Here is a 17,668-nt window from a genome sequence, read left to right as displayed (position 1 = left end):
TTGAATCCAACTTTTGTTTTTTCAATAGGAAGAGGATCATGTGACACATCAAACTTATTGGCAATTTCACAAGAAAAACAATGATTTGCTTGGTTTTTATTGTAACTTTATTCTTTCATGAGTTATTTACAAGTTTCTGACCACTTATAAAATGTGTTCAATGTGCTGCCCATTGTGTTGGTGTCACGATTCGGCTTACAGGTAGTGGATCCTCTGTGTCAGCGAGGGATTGGCGTGGACCGTGCTGGTGGACCGGTTCTAAGAGACTACTGGTGTTCACCAGAGCCCGCCGCAAAGCGGGATGGTCTTGCTGCGGCAGTAGCAACCAGGTCGTATCCACTAGCAACGGCTCAACCTCGCTGACTGCTGAGAAGGCGTGGGACAGAAGGACTAGGCAGAGGCAAGGTCAGACGTAGCAGAAGGTCGGGGGCAGGCGGCAAGGTTCGTAGTCAAGATGGATAGCAAGGGTTCAGGTAACACAGGCTTGGACAACACTAAACGCTTTCACTGGCACAAGGCAACAAGATCCGGCCAGGGAGTGCAGGGGAGGAGATCAGATATAGCCAGGGAGCAGGTGGAAGCCAATTAAGCTAATTGGGCCAGGCACCAATCATTGGTGCACTGGCCCTTTAAGTCTCAGAGAGCTGGCGCGCGCGCGCCCTAGAGAGCGGAGCCGCGCGCGCCAGCACATGACAGCAGGGGACCGGGACGGTTAAGTGACCTGGGATGCGATTCGCGAGCGGGCGCGTCCCGCTGTGCGAATCGCATCCCCGACGGCCATGACAGTGCAGTGCTCCCGGACAGCGGGACTGACCGGGGCGCTGCAGGGAGAGAGACGCCGTGAGCGCTCCGGGGAGGAGCGGGGACCCGGAGCGCTAGGCGTAACAGTACCCCCCCCCTTAGGTCTCCCCTTTTCTTTGTCCGGTAACTGCCTCCCCTGGGATGAGGACACCGGGAAAGAATGGAGGGTTTCCTCAACGGCAGGCAGTACAGCAGGAGTGGGAATGGGGAGGGAGGGCAGAGGGCGAAGCCTGGCACGGGGCAGTGTGTCACCAGGACGGGGGCCATGAGGAGGCACTGAGGCTTGCCTGACGGGACTGGGAGGGGGGGAGAGGCACTTCCTATGGCAGGCAGAGTCCCAGTTCTTGATCTCCCCGGTGGTCCAATCAAGGGTGGGAGAATGAAGCCGGAGCCATGGCAGACCGAGGAGGACCTCAGAGGTACAGTTGGGAAGGACGAATAACTCAATCCTTTCGTGGTGGGGTCCAATACACATCAGGAGGGGTTCTGTGCGGTAACGCACGGTGCAATCCAGTCTGACTCCATTGACCGCGGAAATGTAGAGCGGCTTGACGAGACGGGTCACCGGGATGCGGAATTTATTCACAAAAGACTCCAAAATGAAATTCCCAGAGGCACCAGAGTCCAAGCAGGCCATGGCTGAGAGGGAGGAGTTGGCTGAAGGAGAAATCCGCACGGGCACCGTGAGACGTGGAGAAGCAGACTTAGAACCAAGAGACGCCACACCCACGTGAGCTGGGTGCGTGCGTGCGTGCGTTTCCCAGACGTGGAGGACGAATAGGGCAATCCACCAAGAAATGCTCGGTACTGGCACAGTACAGACAAAGATTTTCTTCCCTACGGCGATTCCTCTCTTCCTTGGTCAGGCGAGACCGATCCACTTGCATGGCCTCCTCGGCGGGAGGCCCAGGCGTAGATTGCAGCGGATACTGTGGGAGAGGTGCCCAGAAATCTAAGTCTTTTTCCTGGCGGAGCTCTTGATGTCTCTCAGAAAAACGCATGTCAATGCGGGTGGCCAAATGGATAAGTTCTTGTAGGTTGGCAGGAATCTCTCGTGCGGCCAGCACATCCTTGATGCGACTGGATAGGCCTTTTTTAAAGGTCGCGCAGAGAGCCTCATTATTCCATGATAATTTGGAAGCAAGAGTACGAAATTGGATGGCGTACTCGCCCACTGAAGAATTACCCTGGACCAGGTTCAGCAGGGCAGTCTCGGCAGAAGAAGCTCGGGCTGGTTCCTCGAAGACACTCCGGATTTCAGCGAAGAAGGACTGGACTGTGGCTGTGGCAGGATCATTGCGGTCCCAAAGCGGTGTGGCCCAAGACAAGGCCTTTCCTGAAAGAAGGCTCACTACGAACGCCACCTTAGACCGTTCTGAAGGAAACAAGTCCGACAACATCTCCATATGCAGGGAACACTGAGACAGAAATCCACGGCAGAGTCTAGAGTCCCCATCAAATTTGTCCGGCAGGGACAAGCGGAGGCTAGGAGCGGCCACTCGCTGCGGAGGAGGTGCAGGAGCTGGCGGAGGAGATGGTTGCTGCTGTAGCAGAGGCAGAAGTTGCTGTAACATGGCGGTCAACTGCGACAGCTGCTGTCCTTGTTGGGCAATCTGCTGCGATTGCTGAGCGACCACCGTGGGAAGGTCAGCGAGACTTGGCAGCGGCACCTCAGCGGGATCCATGGCCGGATCTACTGTCACGATTCGGCTTACAGGTAGTGGATCCTCTGTGTCAGCAAGGGATTGGCGTGGACCGTGCTGGTGGACCGGTTCTAAGAGACTACTGGTGTTCACCAGAGCCCGCCGCAAAGCGGGATGGTCTTGCTGCGGCAGTAGCAACCAGGTCGTATCCACTAGCAACGGCTCAACCTCGCTGACTGCTGAGAAGGCGTGGGACAGAAGGACTAGGCAGAGGCAAGAAGACTAGGCAGAAGGTCGGGGGCAGGCGGCAAGGTTCGTAGTCAAGATGGATAGCAAGGGTTCAGGTAACACAGGCTTGGACAACACTAAAAGCTTTCACTGGCACAAGGCAACAAGATCCGGCCAGGGAGTGCAGGGGAGGAGATCAGATATAGCCAGGGAGCAGGTGGAAGCCAATTAAGCTAATTGGGCCAGGCACCAATCATTGGTGCACTGGCCCTTTAAGTCTCAGAGAGCTGGCGCGCGCGCGCCCTAGAGGGCGGAGCCGAGTGCGCCAGCACATGACAGCAGGGGACCGGGACGGGTAAGTGACCTGGGATGCGATTCGCGAGCGGGCGCGTCCCGCTGTGCGAATCGCATCCCCGACGGCCATGACAGTGCAGCGCTCCCGGACAGCGGGACTGACCGGGGCGCTGCAGGGAGAGAGACGCCGTGAGCGCTCCGGGGAGGAGCGGGGACCCGGAGCGCTAGGCGTAACAGTTGGATTGTCAATGCAACCCTCTTCTCCCACTCTTCACACACTGATAGCAACACTGCAGGATAAATGCTACCACAGGCTTCCAGTATCCGTAGTTTCAGGTGCTGCAGAATGGGCAAAACAAAAATTGGAACAGGACCTTCAGTTTACGCAGAAGTTTTGGTTCAGTGATGAGGCAAACTTTTATGTAAATGGTGAAGTTAACAAACAAAACCACAGCTATTGGTCTGACACTAATCCACATTGGATAGATCCCGCCAAGACTGTTGGAACACAAAAATGTATGGTATGGTGTGGTATATGGGGTACAAAGATAGTGGGGCCATTCTTCATCAATGGAAACCTCAAGGCCAATGGATATGCAAAATTGCTACATGATGATGTGTTTCCCTCTTTATGCACTGAAGCTGGCACGTTCCCTGAGTTTTTTCTAGCAAGATGGTGCACCACCACATTACGGGTGTCAGGTCCGAGCATTCCTAGATGAACAGTTTCCTGGAAAGTGGATTGGTCGTCGTGGGCCAGTTGAATGGCCTCCAAGGTCTCCCGATCTGACCCCCTTAGACTTTTATCTTTGGGGTCATCTGAAGGCAATTATCTATTCTGTGAAGATACGAGATGTGCAGCACCTGAAACTACGGATACTGGAAGCCTGTGCTAGCATTTCTCCTGCGGTGTATATAGTAGTATATAGCAGTGTATACGGATACTGGAAGCCTGTGCTAGCATTTCTCCTGCAGTGTATATAGTAGTATATAGCAGTGTATACGGATACTGGAAGCCTGTGCTAGCAATTCTCCTGCAGTGTATATAGTAGTATATAGCAGTGTATACGGATACTGGAAGCCTGTGCTAGCATTTCTCCTGCGGTGTTGCTATCAGTGTGTGAAGAGTGGGAGAATAAAGTTACATTGAAACCAAGCACATCATTGTTTTTCTTGTGAAATTCCCAATAAGTTTGATGTGTCACATGACCCTATTCCTATAGAAAAAAATTAAGTTGGATTCAAAATGGCCACCACCCATCTTGAAAAGTTTCCCCCCTCACATATACTAATGCGCCACAAACAGGAAGTTAATATCACCAACCATTCCCATTTTATTAAGGTGGACCTACAGAATAAAGATAAGGTGTAATTTTTACTTAAAAGTGCACTGCGTAGAAACGAAAGTTACAAAATCTTGTTTTGGTTTCTTTTTTTTTTTTTTGCGCCACAAATATTTATTTTCTTGCTTCGCCATATATTTTGTGACAAACTTATTGATGTCATTACAAAGTAAAATTGGTGGCGCAAAAAAACAAACCCTCATATGGGTCTGCAGGTGGAAAATTCCAAGCATTATGATTTTTAGAAGGGGAGGAGGAAAAAACGAAAAGTGGAAAAATGGCCCGGATCTCAAGGGGTTAAAAAAGAAAAGCGAAAACACTCATACTCACCATCCGCTGCCGGCTCCTGCGCAGTCCATAGCATGTTGTCTTCTCCCTCCATACTGCAGGCACGCGATTACATCACTCATCTGTGCCACACAGTGTGAAAATAGCCAAAGATATGAAGATACCAATGGGGCTTTATCATTGTTACCCAGCTTCCCCTGACTCCTAACAAGTCTATCTAATTAGGGTATGTTGAAAAGACGTAATTCCCACGGAATTCCGTGAACGGAATTACGCTCTGAGAACATAAACATCAGTGTGAATGGGTTTCCGCGAGACCCGTTCACACTGTGGAATTTCAGCGGCAGACAATTCCGCCGCTGAAATTGTTCAGCGCAAAGAAAGAACATGTTTATTCTTTGCGCGGAAGTCCGCGAACACTGCATAGCCGTCAATGGTGACGGCACAGTGCAGCGCGGTCCCAACCCCGAATTATTCCGCCGGCGGCCGCCAGAATGGAATCTCCGCTCGCGGAATTCTGCAAGTGGAGATTCCATTCACAATTCGTAGTGTGAACATACCCTTAGGGTGCGTTCACACGCTATTACTAGCAGCCGTTTTCCGCTGCAGGAATCCCGCTGCGAGTTACGCTACCATTCATTTGAATGGATCCGCGGACAGTCCGCAAATCTGACACTATTGTGGACGGCCTGTGGATCCATTTAAATCAATGGTAGCGTAACTCGCAGCGGGATTCCTGCAGCGGAAAACGGCTGCTAGTAATAGCGTGTGAACGCACTCTTACAGTAGAAAACATCTGTGTGCCGGAGTCTGGGAAAGCTGGGACAGCTGCTAAGAGCCATATTAGTGGTCACCCAACTTTCCCAAGTAGAGACCAGCTGAACGGGGTTTTTTAGTGACTGGGAAAGATTGGAAATCGGGGTCTAGTGGATTTAGGGACAAGGGAAAGTAAAGTTAATGAGAGGAACTGAAGGCAGACAGGACACATAGGTGACTCCAGGCAATGTGTGACCTCTCACCTCACAGACTATGCTGCCGTAAAAAGAACCCAGCCCCCTCCCTCTACGGCTGCTAATAAATCTATCACAGACTGACCGCGGATCCGAGATTTAGGCTGGGTTCACACCACGTTTTTGCAATACAGTTCCCGTATCAGGTTTTTGATGAAAAAGTGATTCCTCAAAACCTGACTAAACTGTATCAAAACGTGTGTACAAATTGTAATCCGTATACAGTTAAAAACTGCATACGGTTTAAAAAATTATGCCCGGATGCATCAGTTTTTTAAAGAAAAAAAATGTATATGTTTTTAACTTTTCACTCCATTATGAATAAAGTTTTACTTGTTTGATTGTGCAAAGTCAAAAACCGTATGGTGAAAACCGGATGGAACCGTACACACATACCGTTCTGTACAGTTCCCATTGACTCCCAAGTAAAATAAAAAACTTATATGGTTTAATACAGTTTTTCACCCGGACCAAAAACAGTGGTAAGTTGGGTTCCAATTATGTTTTTCCCCATACGGGAGCACATACGGCAGGGGGATCTAAAAACTTGCGCTCCCGTATGTCTGCGTATGCACTCCCGTATGTAATTCATTTCAATGAGCCGAGCGGAGTGAAGTGTTCGGTCCGGTCCGCTCATTTTTTGCCCCGTATGTGCCTTTTCTCCGCACCTAAAACCGTGGTCGACCACGGTTTTGACTCCGGTTTAAAAACCGTACTGCAACCGCATACGTTTTTTTAACATGGACGTCAATGGGAAACGCACATGTATACGGTTCCATATGGGAAAAACGTATACGTTTTTACTTTACACAGGATTTACTTTGAATCCTAAAGTCCCCACCCAAGACCCCTCCCATTAAAAATGGACAACATTTTCAAAAACGTATGTTTTTTTTAAAATAAAAACTGACGGAACTGTATGCACTTTTAAAAACAGTATACTGTTTAAAAACGCATGCGGTTTACTTTTTTCCATACTGTTCCATCCGTTTTTTTGCCATACGGTTTTCTTTAGAAAAACAGATTGAAAACAGTACGGCAAAAACATAGTGTGAACCCAGCCATACAGTTTTCAATGAAGTGTCAATGCATACGGTTTTCAATAGTTTCATACGGTTTTCACATAGAAAACGTATACAGGAACTGTATTGCAAAAACGTAGTGTGAATGCAGCCGGAGCAGAATCTGTCCAGGTATCGGGGGAAGTTATTCATCCTCCCTCCCTGCCATACCTGTCTGTATAATTGTTCCGCCCGTGTTCCTTCTCGTACGGCTGCTAAGGGCTGCACATTAGGTGGGCTCAGTACTATTTACACAGGACTGCTGACAGTCAAATTGTCATCTCCTGCAATCGGGATATGGTAGCGGCACCCCCTTTTTCAAATGGTTTGGTCCAGTCCTCTGACAGCAGTACTCCCAGTGTGGCTCTGGGAACTGGACGTGAGGGGGGGGGGGGTCATTCCGGGACGGTAGGAGATAACCCCAAAATCGGGACAGTTGGGAGGTATGTATAAGTATTTCTAAATCCAATATATGAGCATTAAATCACCCACAGTGCAGAGAAAGCTCCTCATTGTAATCTCCTACTCCTTATACTGCAGGTAACGAGCGCCCTCTGGTGTCGGTATGACGAACCCCGGAACCTCACACATCGTGCTTTTGTTTCCGGGAGGGAAGAATTAAGCGCAGGGACTCGTCTCCGTGTGTTTTTCCCTGTGAATGTCACAGTGACTGTATAACCGGGTGCGGGATGCTGTGTGGAGCGGTGATGGCGGGGAGCTGCGTGCTGCGGGCTGTGCGGGGCAGGAGTAAGTCAGGGATGGAAGCTGCGTGTGAACAGTGGGATAATAGGGGGCAATGTCTGCAGGCTGTGAAACTACAACTCCCAGCATGCTTATATTACCACACCATGATTATTAAAGGAATATACTATTGTTTATCAACCTGTGGCTCTCCAGCTGTTGCAAAACTACAACTCCCAGCATGCCTATATTATCACACCATGATTATTAAAGGAATATACTATTGTTTATCAACCTGTGGCTCTCCAGCTGTTTCAAAACTACAACTCCCAGCATGCCTATATTATCACACCATGATTATTAATGGAATATACTATTGTTTATCAACCTGTGGCTCTCCAGCTGTTGCAAAACTACAACTCCCAGCATGCCTATATTATCACACCATGATTATTAAAGGAATATACTATTGTTTATCAACCTGTGGCTCTCCAGCTGTTTCAAAACTACAACTCCCAGCATGCCTATATTATCACACCATGATTATTAATGGAATATACTATTGTTTATCAACCTGTGGCTCTCCAGCTGTTGCAAAACTACAACTCCCAGCATGCCCTGACAGCCTTCGGCTGTCAGGGCATGCTGTGAGTTGTAGTTTTGCAACAGCTGGAAAACTGCAGGTTAAAGGGGTAGTCCAGTGGTGAAAAACTTATCCCCTATCCTAAGTATAGGGGATAAGTTTGAGATCGCGGGGGGTCCGACCGCTGGGGCCCCCTGCGATCTCTCTGTACGGGGGCCAGGCTCTCCGGCCAGATAGCGGGTGTCTACCTCCGCACGAAGCGGCGGCCGACACGCCCCCTCAATACATCTCTATGGCAGAGCCGGAGCGCTTCGGCTCTGCCATACAGTTGTATTGAGGGGGCGTGTCAGCCGCCGCTTTGTGCGGAGGTCGACACGCCCCCTTCCCGCAGGCTGTTGGGGCTCCGTACAGGAGATCGCAGGGGGCCCCAGCGGTCGGACCCCCCGCGATCTCAAACTAATCCCCTATCCTTAGGATAGGGGATAAGTTGTTCACCACTGGGTCACCATTGGACTACTCCTTTAAAGAGTGCTGCATTGGTTCTTTTAGGCCCCTTTCACACTACAGGTGTCAGCCTGATTTTTTACTGCCAGTATTTTACAATAACGGATAATTTTTTTTTTTAAATGGATGCGATAACTGGTAATAACGGATGATAACTGAAGAACATCATCCGTTATTTTTTATGTTTTTTTTTCTTCTTAAAAAACCTGATGTTGTTTATCCGTTATTACCAGTTACATCCGTGTTTATTTTTTTATTTATTTATTTTTTAATCAAGTTTTTAACCCTTTTTTTTTTGTAAACAGATTTTTTTTTTGAACATCTGGTTCCCATAGACTTCAATGTTAAATTTTAACGTCAGATCTTTCACCATTTATTTTCTTTTTTTTTTTTTGGCCTGTGCAAAAATTAGTGCATGCACTGTCTTTTGTGCCGGCAAAAATAACTGACATTAGTTAAAACGGACATGCCTGATGCAAAAGGATGTTCAAAAAATCCCATTGACACGAATGGGATTTTTTGACGGACGTTTTCAGGACTTTTTGACGGGAGTAATAACGGAGGTTTTTCAAGCTATGATAACTGTAGTGTGAAAGTTGCCTTACATGTCCACCTTTCTGTTCCCTCCAGGATTTTACTCCGCGGCAGCAGTAAGTAAACTTTCGTCAACAGACATTTTCCGGCGGCGGTCAGAGTTGTATGACAAGGAGAAGGACAGACAGCTGTCCCTGTATCCACGCACCGAGAAGATCGAGGTGAAACATGTCGGGAAGACTGATCCGGGTACCGTCTTTGTGATGAACAAGGGGCTCTCCACGCCATACAACTGCGCCATGCGTGAGTATCAGTAGGGGTTGTTACGCTATCATGTTATTTGGGCTGAAGATGACAAAGACCCCAATGGGCTTATATTAAGGGGCATGGTGAGCAGGGATGTGGAATTCCTATCGCCCGACACCCGGGACATGCAGTTCCAGGCGCTGGGCAGGTGCATTTTTCCGGCCCTTAGCATGGCTTTGGGCAAGCAGGGCCGGTGTGGCCTGACTAGCGCTGCGGCGCTCTGCAGTCTGTATGGAGCGGGCTCCCAACTCGTGCCGCTCCGTACTTTGCAGCCCCCGGCTGTAAAAACTTGCGTCCTCTGAAGGCAGTGTAGGGGGAGGGGAGATGAGAAGCTGTGTACGTCATCTCTCCCTTGCTCTGCCTTCTTTCTGCCATGCAGACCTGCGGGGGGAGATGAGGGGGGTGGCTTCTTTGTCCTGTGCAGACCTCTGCCTTCGCTCCCCCCAGCTGTAGCTTCTGAGAGCTTAGGGGAGGAGCGGACGCAAGTCTGCATGGGGCACGAGTTTCCACCTCACACCGCCGCTAATAGTCAGCATGTGGCGCTCAGCAGTCTGTATGGAGCGGAATCCGGACTCGTGCCCGCTCCATACTCTGCAGCCCCCGGCTGTTTTCAGTAGCCGGGGGCTGCCGCAAATAGCCAGCATGCGGCGATCGCCGTTGCTGGCTATTAACCCTTTAGATCGCCGCTGTCAAAGCTGACAGCGGCATCTAAAGGGACATGTGAATGCTCCCTGGTGGACTGGTGGGGTGGATTGCCCCCCCCCCCCCCCCCCCCCGCAGCGTGATCGCAGGGGGGCGATACACTATAGAGGTAGCCGGAGGGCTTACTTCTGCTCCCTGCTGTCCCGTGGCTCTGTCATTGATAGATCCTGGCTGGACTAGGCTCTATCAATGGATCGCAGAGCACACAGATCAATTGAGTTCAATAGAACTCTATTCATCTGTATGAGGAATCTAATGATTCCTCCTAAAAGTCTAATAAAGTGTAAAAAAAATAAATATTTTATAAAAAAAAAAAAGTTTAAAAGACACACATGAACCCCTTCCATGTTAAAAGTTCAAATCACCCCCTTTTCCTATATAAAAACATGCAAACATAATAAAAATAAACATTTAGTATCGCAGCGTGGGTAATTGTATGACCTATTAAAATATAACATTATGTATCCCGTACGGTAAATGTAAAAAAAAATAAAGAAAAAAAGAAATAAAAAACAAACAAACCACAGAATTGCAATTTTTATAATATCCCCCCAAAAAATACATTAAAAAGCGATTAAAGATTATGGCACAAAAAATGAGCCCTCATACAGCCTGGTATGCGGAAAAAAAGCTACAGGGGTCAAAAAATGGCAATTAAAACAATTCGAAAAAGTTCAGAATTTTTTTGAAATTAGTAAAACATAACGTAAACTATACAAATCTGGTATTGCTGTAACCAGGCGGCCTAAAGTGTGGAACTAAAATGTTATCTGACCACAAGGTAAATGGGGTAGAAAAGAAAACCACCAAATCTTCTAAATTATCTTTTACTATTTCAATTTCACTTCACCTAATATATATATATATTTTGGTCCAGAGAATATGTTATTGAAAAATTAAAAGGTATCATTATAGTAGGTAGTTATGGCTATTATAGGGCGAGGACAAAAAAATTTGAGTGTAAAAGCGAAAATTGGCCCGGATAAGTGGATCGTCATGAGGGACAAGTAGGTTTTGCTCCATTTAGTTCCGTGGACAAGTAGTTTTTTTTATAAAATTTCCAATGTGTGGACGTCAAGTGCTCTGCTGGCGAACTACAATGCTCAGAAGAGGAGGAGTGCCATTGGGCTTTTGGAGAGAGAATTTGGTTGGAATAGAAGTCAGGGGCCATGTGCGTTTACAAAGCCCCCTGAGGTGCCAGAACAGTGGACCCCCCCCCACATGTGACCCCATTTTAGAAACTACACCCCTCACAGAATTTAATAAGGGGTGCAGTGACTATTTACACCCTACTGGTGTTTGACAGATCTTTGGAACAGTGGGCTGAGCAAAAGAGAAATTACATTTTTCATTTTCACGGACCACTGTTCCAAAACTCAGACACCTGTGGTGTGTAAATTCTCACTGTGCTCCTTATAACATTACATGAGGGGTGTAGCTTCCAAAATGGAGTCACATGGGGGGGGGGGGGGGGGTCTATTGTTCTGGCACCATGGGGGCTTTGTAAACACACGTGGCCTTCAATTCCTGACAAATTTTCTCGCCAAAAGCCCAATGGCACTCCTTCTCTTCTGAGCATCGTAGTTTGCCCGCAGAGCACTTTACATCCACATATGGGGTATGTTCTCAGAGGAAATGGGGTTACAAATTTTGGGGGGCATTTTTTGCCTATTTTCACTTGTGAAAATTTAAAATTTAGGGTAACGCCATCATTTTAGTTACATTTTTTTTTTTCTGTTTTCCCATCCAACTTTAATGAAAATTCGTCAAACACCTGTGGTGTGTTAAGGCTCACTATCCCCCTTGTTACGTTCCGTGAGGGGTGTAGTTTCCAAAATGGAGTCACACGTGGGTATTTTAATTTTTTGCGTTTATTTCAGAACAGCTGTAAAAGCAGCCACCCCTGTGCAAATCACCAATTTAGGCTTCAAATGTACATAGTGCACTCTCACTCCTGAGCCTTGTTGTGCGCCCGCAGAGCATTTTACGCCCACATATGGGGTATTTCCATACTCAGGAGAAATTGCGTTACAAATTTTGGGGGTCTTTTTTTCCTTGTACCTCTTGTGAAATTAAAAAAGTATGGGGCAACACCAGTATGTTAGTGCAATTTTTATTTATTTATTTATTTATTTTTACACTGAGGCTGGCGTAGACCCCAACTTTTCTTTTTTTAAAAGGGAGAAAAAGCCCCCCAAAATTTGTAACGCAATTTCTCCTGATTACGGAAATACCCCTTATGTGGCCCTAAACTGTTTACTTGAAATACAACAGGGCATGCGCATTTGAGGACTAAATTAGGGCTTGCATAGGGGTGGACATAGGGGTATTCTATGCCAGTGATTTCCAAACAGGGTGCCTCCAGCTTTTGCTAAACTCCTAGCATGCCTGGACAGTCAGTGGCTGTCCGTAAATGCTTGAAATTGTTGTTTTTGCAACAGCTGGAGGCTCCCTTTTGGAAACACTGCCGTACGATACGTTTTAAATTTTTATTGGGGGACAGTGTAAGGGGGTGTATATGTAGTTTTCCCCTTTCATTATGAGATAGTGTAGTGTTTTTAGGGTACTTTCGCGCTGGCGGGTTTACGGTGAGTTTCCCGCTAGGAGTTTGGGGGGGCAAACCTCCAGCTGTTGCAAAACTACAACTCCCAACATGCACTGACAGACCGTACATGCTGGAAGTTGTACTTTTGCAACAGTTGGAGGCACACTGGTTGGGAAACCTTCAGTTAAGTTCTGTTATCTAACTCAGTATTTTCCAACCAGTGTGCCTCCAGCTGTTGCAAAACTACAACTCCCAGAATGTACTGATCGCCGAAAGGCTTGCTGGGTGATGTAGTTATGCAACAGCTGGAGGTATGCAACTACTGGATGGTCTCGGGACCCCTATGGGCATTTGCATGGAATGCCTGCTGATCGATATCAGCAGTCATCCCGGTCCCCGCCCGGCGCACAATGTGGACCTAAATTCCCAAGGGCATACAGGTACGCCCTGGATCCCTAAGTGGTTAAAAGGACGGCCCCGCTCCGGAACCTACCCCTGGTGCTCCTGCAAATTCCCTATAATATAGACAGCTAGGAAGACTCACGGTCTCACTAGATGATTCTGTCTATATAGGTGAGTGTAGGAAAGAGATGGCCTAGTGCCATACACATTGGTAGATTGCTGATGAATATGTTACCCTTATTTGGCAACAGATATGATGTGAATAAACTGTAGCTGTCTCTTAGTATATATGGCTCCCAGACTCGAAGGCTCTCAAGGTCTGTGTACACTGATGATTGTTCAATAAATGCAAATGTCTGTACCTATGGCCACATGGGATCTGTACTGGGACACACATAAGGTGTCTCATTTACTCCAGAGGAAGCAACAAAAAGGTGAAGATGTGTAACTAGATACAGCATTCAATAGAAATCCACAAGTGTCCATACTTCTTATGATCTAATAACCTCAACACAATTTGGTGCCATGAACATGCTTGAAGTCTTTCATATGCTCAAATAGAGACAGCAACTAGATAAGAAAAAATGGCAGAAAGGGTATAAGTGATAGTAAACTTATCTGGATCTAGTGATGTATCTGTTCATGAATAGTCTCATCTTGACGCGTTTCTTGCCCCATTCGTCAGGAGACGGTAGGGGGCATTGATGCTGTCATGAAGATGATCATGAGGATGATGGCCAGTCCCGGTTGCAGATGGATGCCGCAAGTGAATCAGCCACTGTTAGGGACAGCATTAAAAATAGGCATTCAACCTATTTGAAGGAATATCTAGTACCCAAGTCTGCCACTAGAGAGCGCTCACACACCATAGTTCTGTATAACTGTAGCCTAGAGACTGAGCACACATATAGGACGCGCTAATAAAGCCTCTAAAATAAGCTTCAATACTTAAAATATTCCATGATTTCTTCCTTGTGTATAATTCTATTATAATAATGCCAAGTATTGAGATCTATCACTGTATAACAGGCACCTTTCTATAAATTGGTGGTCTCCAAACTGCGGCTGTTGTAGTTTTGCAACATCTGGAGGTTCACAACTTGGAGACCACTGCTGTAAATGGTTTATGTTCAGCTCTGTAGGCAGAATATGTTGGTGATGTGGTAATAAGAGACAACCTGTAGTTTTGAAAGCAAACTCATAAGACAATACAAAGGAAGGATTTCCAGCCCCCTCCTCCATTACTATCTGGTCACTGGGAATTACTTTTAGATCACATACAAAGAACATTTTATAATTCAATTTTATCTTTTTTTTATCTTAAATTAAATAGAACATTCTTTATAGGGGTCAAAGCTGCAAATCCCATTCTTCAAACAGTCTTTTAAAATGAGGCCAGGTTTATACTGCAGAACCTTTGGCCGTAAATAGTCAGCAAGGAGATACCAAGGGCGGCTGGTGCCAACTAAATGGTCAGCGCCAGGACATTGTCAGTCCCAATAGACGGCAAGATATTTTGCCGGAAGAATAAAGAAATTTCTTTGAAGGAAAGTTCTGCTGCTGCAATTTCATAGTGTGCACTGTACAGTGGAATCCCATTGACATTTCAAAGCTGTTTCTGTGGTGTCAACCCAGCATTAAATTCTAACCCCGATCACGCTTCGGCAGCAGGATATCTGTTTAACGGGGTACTCCGCCCCTAGACATCTTATCCCCTATCCAAAGGATCTCCCTTCTGCACCTGGTGTTTGTTTAGAGCGTCAAGTGCAGTGCCGGAGGCTTGTGATGTCACAGCCACACCCCCTCAATGCAAGCCTATAGAAGGGGGCGTGACGGATGTCACGCCCTCTTCCATCGACTTGCATTGAGGGGGCGTGGCCGTGACATCACGAGCAGGGGGTGACCACGATGTCACGAGCCTCCGCCCTGCATTGCCAGTCATCCTGCATGGAGCGAAGTTCACCAGAATGTCTGGGGTGCCGCATCCGAGATTGCTGGGGTTCCCAGCTGCGGGACCCCCGCGATCAGACATCTTTAGGGAAAGGGGTCCGCTATTGAGAGATGTCACTAATTCGGATATAGGCTCAAAAATGGCAGAATACTGTACTATACTCCCTCCATAGTATAATTACCTATAAAACACAATAAAAATAAATATTACAGGAGAATCTCCCAGTGCAGTTTAACTAGCCAATATCATCCCCCCCCCCCATTTCATTTCATCCCCCCCATGCCATTTTATTCCCCCTCTTGATCCCTCCAATGATACTTCATTCTTCCCTCTTGAACCCCTTGTGCCTTTTCATTCCTGGGAGTCTGGGTCCCTTACTGGAGTATTGGCTGTACCCCCCGATGACGGTCCTGTGTACAAGGTAGGGCCGGCACATAAGCCTGGTTGTTCCCTATTCCGAGTGTTTTGTCCCCTTTCGGGTGTGTCCGTGCCCACTATTTGGAGTGTCCCCTATTCGGAGGGGGCTAATACATACATTAAAGAGTGGTAAAAGTTAACAATAATGGACTTCTTCCTTTTAATAGGTTTGCATAAAAAAATTTGCTTTCATTTGTGTACTTACTGTTTGAAAATGTGTCTACTAGGGGTCTCCCTAGGAGTCCTTGTCTGCAAGCGTTTGCATTGATTTCGCATTGGCACGAGTCTGAAATCGCTGACCACTGCCTGAACATTTGACGAGCTCAGCGCAGCTCCCCCGTCTGTCAGACAGGCGGAAGTGAGCACTGTGCTCGTAAGACTGCAGGGTGCGCTCCTGATTCGGCCCGCCAGCAGCGTCTTCAGTCTCTGCCCCCTGACAAGGCGTCAAGGCTCCGCCCCTCGTGATGTAATTTCCCGCCCCGTCAATACAAGTCTATGGGAGGGGGCGTGGCGGTCGTCACGCCCCCTGCCATAGACTTGCATTAAGGGGACGGGCCGTGATGTCATGAGGGGCGGATCCATGATGTCACTCTGCTCCGGCCCCTGTATCGCCCATCATTACGCACAGAGTGAACTCGCTCTGTGCAGTAATGATGGCGGGGTGCCGCAGCGGCGATCCCCGGGGTCCCCAGCAGCGGGACCACGGCGATCTAACATCTTATCCCCTATCCAAAGGATAAGATGCCAGGGGCGGAGTACCCCTTTAAAGGGATTATCCACCATAAGGTGGTTTTACTATAGTCATGTTAAGAAGGCTCTGTGGTTGTGTTGTGAGTCCACTATAATGCTGCGGCTTTCTTTCTGTGAAATGGCTGTTTCCTGTTGTAGTTGGAGAGATGAAACTCCAAGTCCCAAAATCCCTTGTTTGTAAGTGTGAGATCACTTTTCTCCCTCCCACATGTCACCCCACCCATTGCTATATAGCTTAGCTGCCTTGCATACGGTGCTGTGCTTAAAACTACAGTTCTGTGAAGAATGATCTCCCTCCCACCCAGTGGTCACTTCACCTATTAAAACACAGACAGGCTCCCTTTCAACACCTGACTGGGGATGCAATGTCTCGGGCCACATTGCAGGGTGAAAAAAGAGACGATACTCATTTTGTATGCTAAAAATGAACATCAGGGCAAACACAAGCCATAAAACATAAGTACAGACACCTATGTTATGAACTACACTAACTTTACAGCCCCTGTAGCAAAGTCAAATGACAAAAAAAAAATGGAAATCTTTCCTGTATATTCGTATTCTGGATGTAGCCAGATTCAGAGACGTTGTTGAGCTGCATCCAGTTTCTGATTATTTTTTTAGTTTTCTTTTATGTTTTCCCCATTTCCGTACAGTTTATGCTACGACAATTTATACTGTTCCTTTCTAGGATTGCCCATTACCCTGTGCTATAATAACCGCTCAGAGATTATATACTTTCGGTCCAATGTCTTTGACTGACTTTGAAGTAAAAAAATAAAAAATCCCTTTTTATTGCGATTGAATAATGCCTTGGCTTGGCCTATGATTCGCGGTATGTAGACGGAAAATGTAATATTGTTAGCGCATTAATATCGCATTCAGTGACCTGTACTTACACGGGAGCAGCCAAATATATCAGGAATGGCTATCACCTCCTGTTACATTTCCATAGTTCAGTTAACTTGCCTTTTGTTAATAATTCCAAATTAATTAGGTAGCAACAGTTAATTAAATGAACATTACCAGAAAAATGCAATTAAATAACTAATTAAATTTTTGTTAGCTGTTAGGCCTAACCTGCTTTACAGTTCAATTTTCTTTCCTGCTAATTTTATTTTATATATCCTTTTTGTATTTGAAATTTTTAAAATTAGAAATTTTTATTTTTTATTGCAATCATTTCAATCAATCGTGTTGGCGCAAATCTTCTTTGCTCTCGGGGGACTTCTGCGGAGAGGATTTTATGGAAAGGCGTTAATAAATATTTTCACTCGGCAGGAAAGAAAGACTGTTACACTCCGGCATTTACGACTCCTCTGTACAACTGTGATAGGAAAACATTAATACTCGGTAAATCAGAATATTAAGCATCCTTAGCAGGGTATCCAATGTTAAATTATATGTATGTCCTGTGGTAATAGTACAGGTGTTATTTTAGAGCATTAACCGTTGTTTATAGGAGTGCACTCCTGTTTAAAGGGGTATTCCAGTATTGTTTATTTTTATTTTTTATTTTTTTTGAAAATACTTTTTTATTAACTTTTTTCAAAAAGTGTAACAGAGATACATGTATACGTAAGCCTCAAGACGAAGCATTGAACATTGAGATACAATGCTCCCTAGCG

The 17,668-nt window shown here is 46.6% G+C and overlaps 1 protein-coding gene across 1 annotated transcript in view; it reads left to right on the top strand.

Annotated features, from left to right (window-relative positions):
- The first annotated feature begins 7,208 nt into the window (after positions 1 to 7,208).
- The window catches only part of MRPL39 (mitochondrial ribosomal protein L39), a 111,182-nt gene continuing 100,722 nt past the window's right edge, over positions 7,209 to 17,668 (top strand). Inside the window, exons 1-2 of the mRNA XM_056559438.1 lie at positions 7,209 to 7,415; positions 9,067 to 9,273. Coding sequence (XP_056415413.1) covers positions 7,358 to 7,415; positions 9,067 to 9,273 — 265 coding nt within the window. The 5' untranslated portion in view covers positions 7,209 to 7,357. The remainder of the gene's footprint in view (positions 7,416 to 9,066; positions 9,274 to 17,668) is intronic.

This window comes from Hyla sarda, chromosome 2 (genome assembly GCF_029499605.1).
Source record: "Hyla sarda isolate aHylSar1 chromosome 2, aHylSar1.hap1, whole genome shotgun sequence".
Lineage (NCBI taxonomy): Eukaryota > Metazoa > Chordata > Amphibia > Anura > Hylidae > Hyla > Hyla sarda.
The sequence above is the reverse complement of the archived record's forward strand: the minus strand, read 5'-3'. Positions and strand labels throughout refer to the sequence as shown.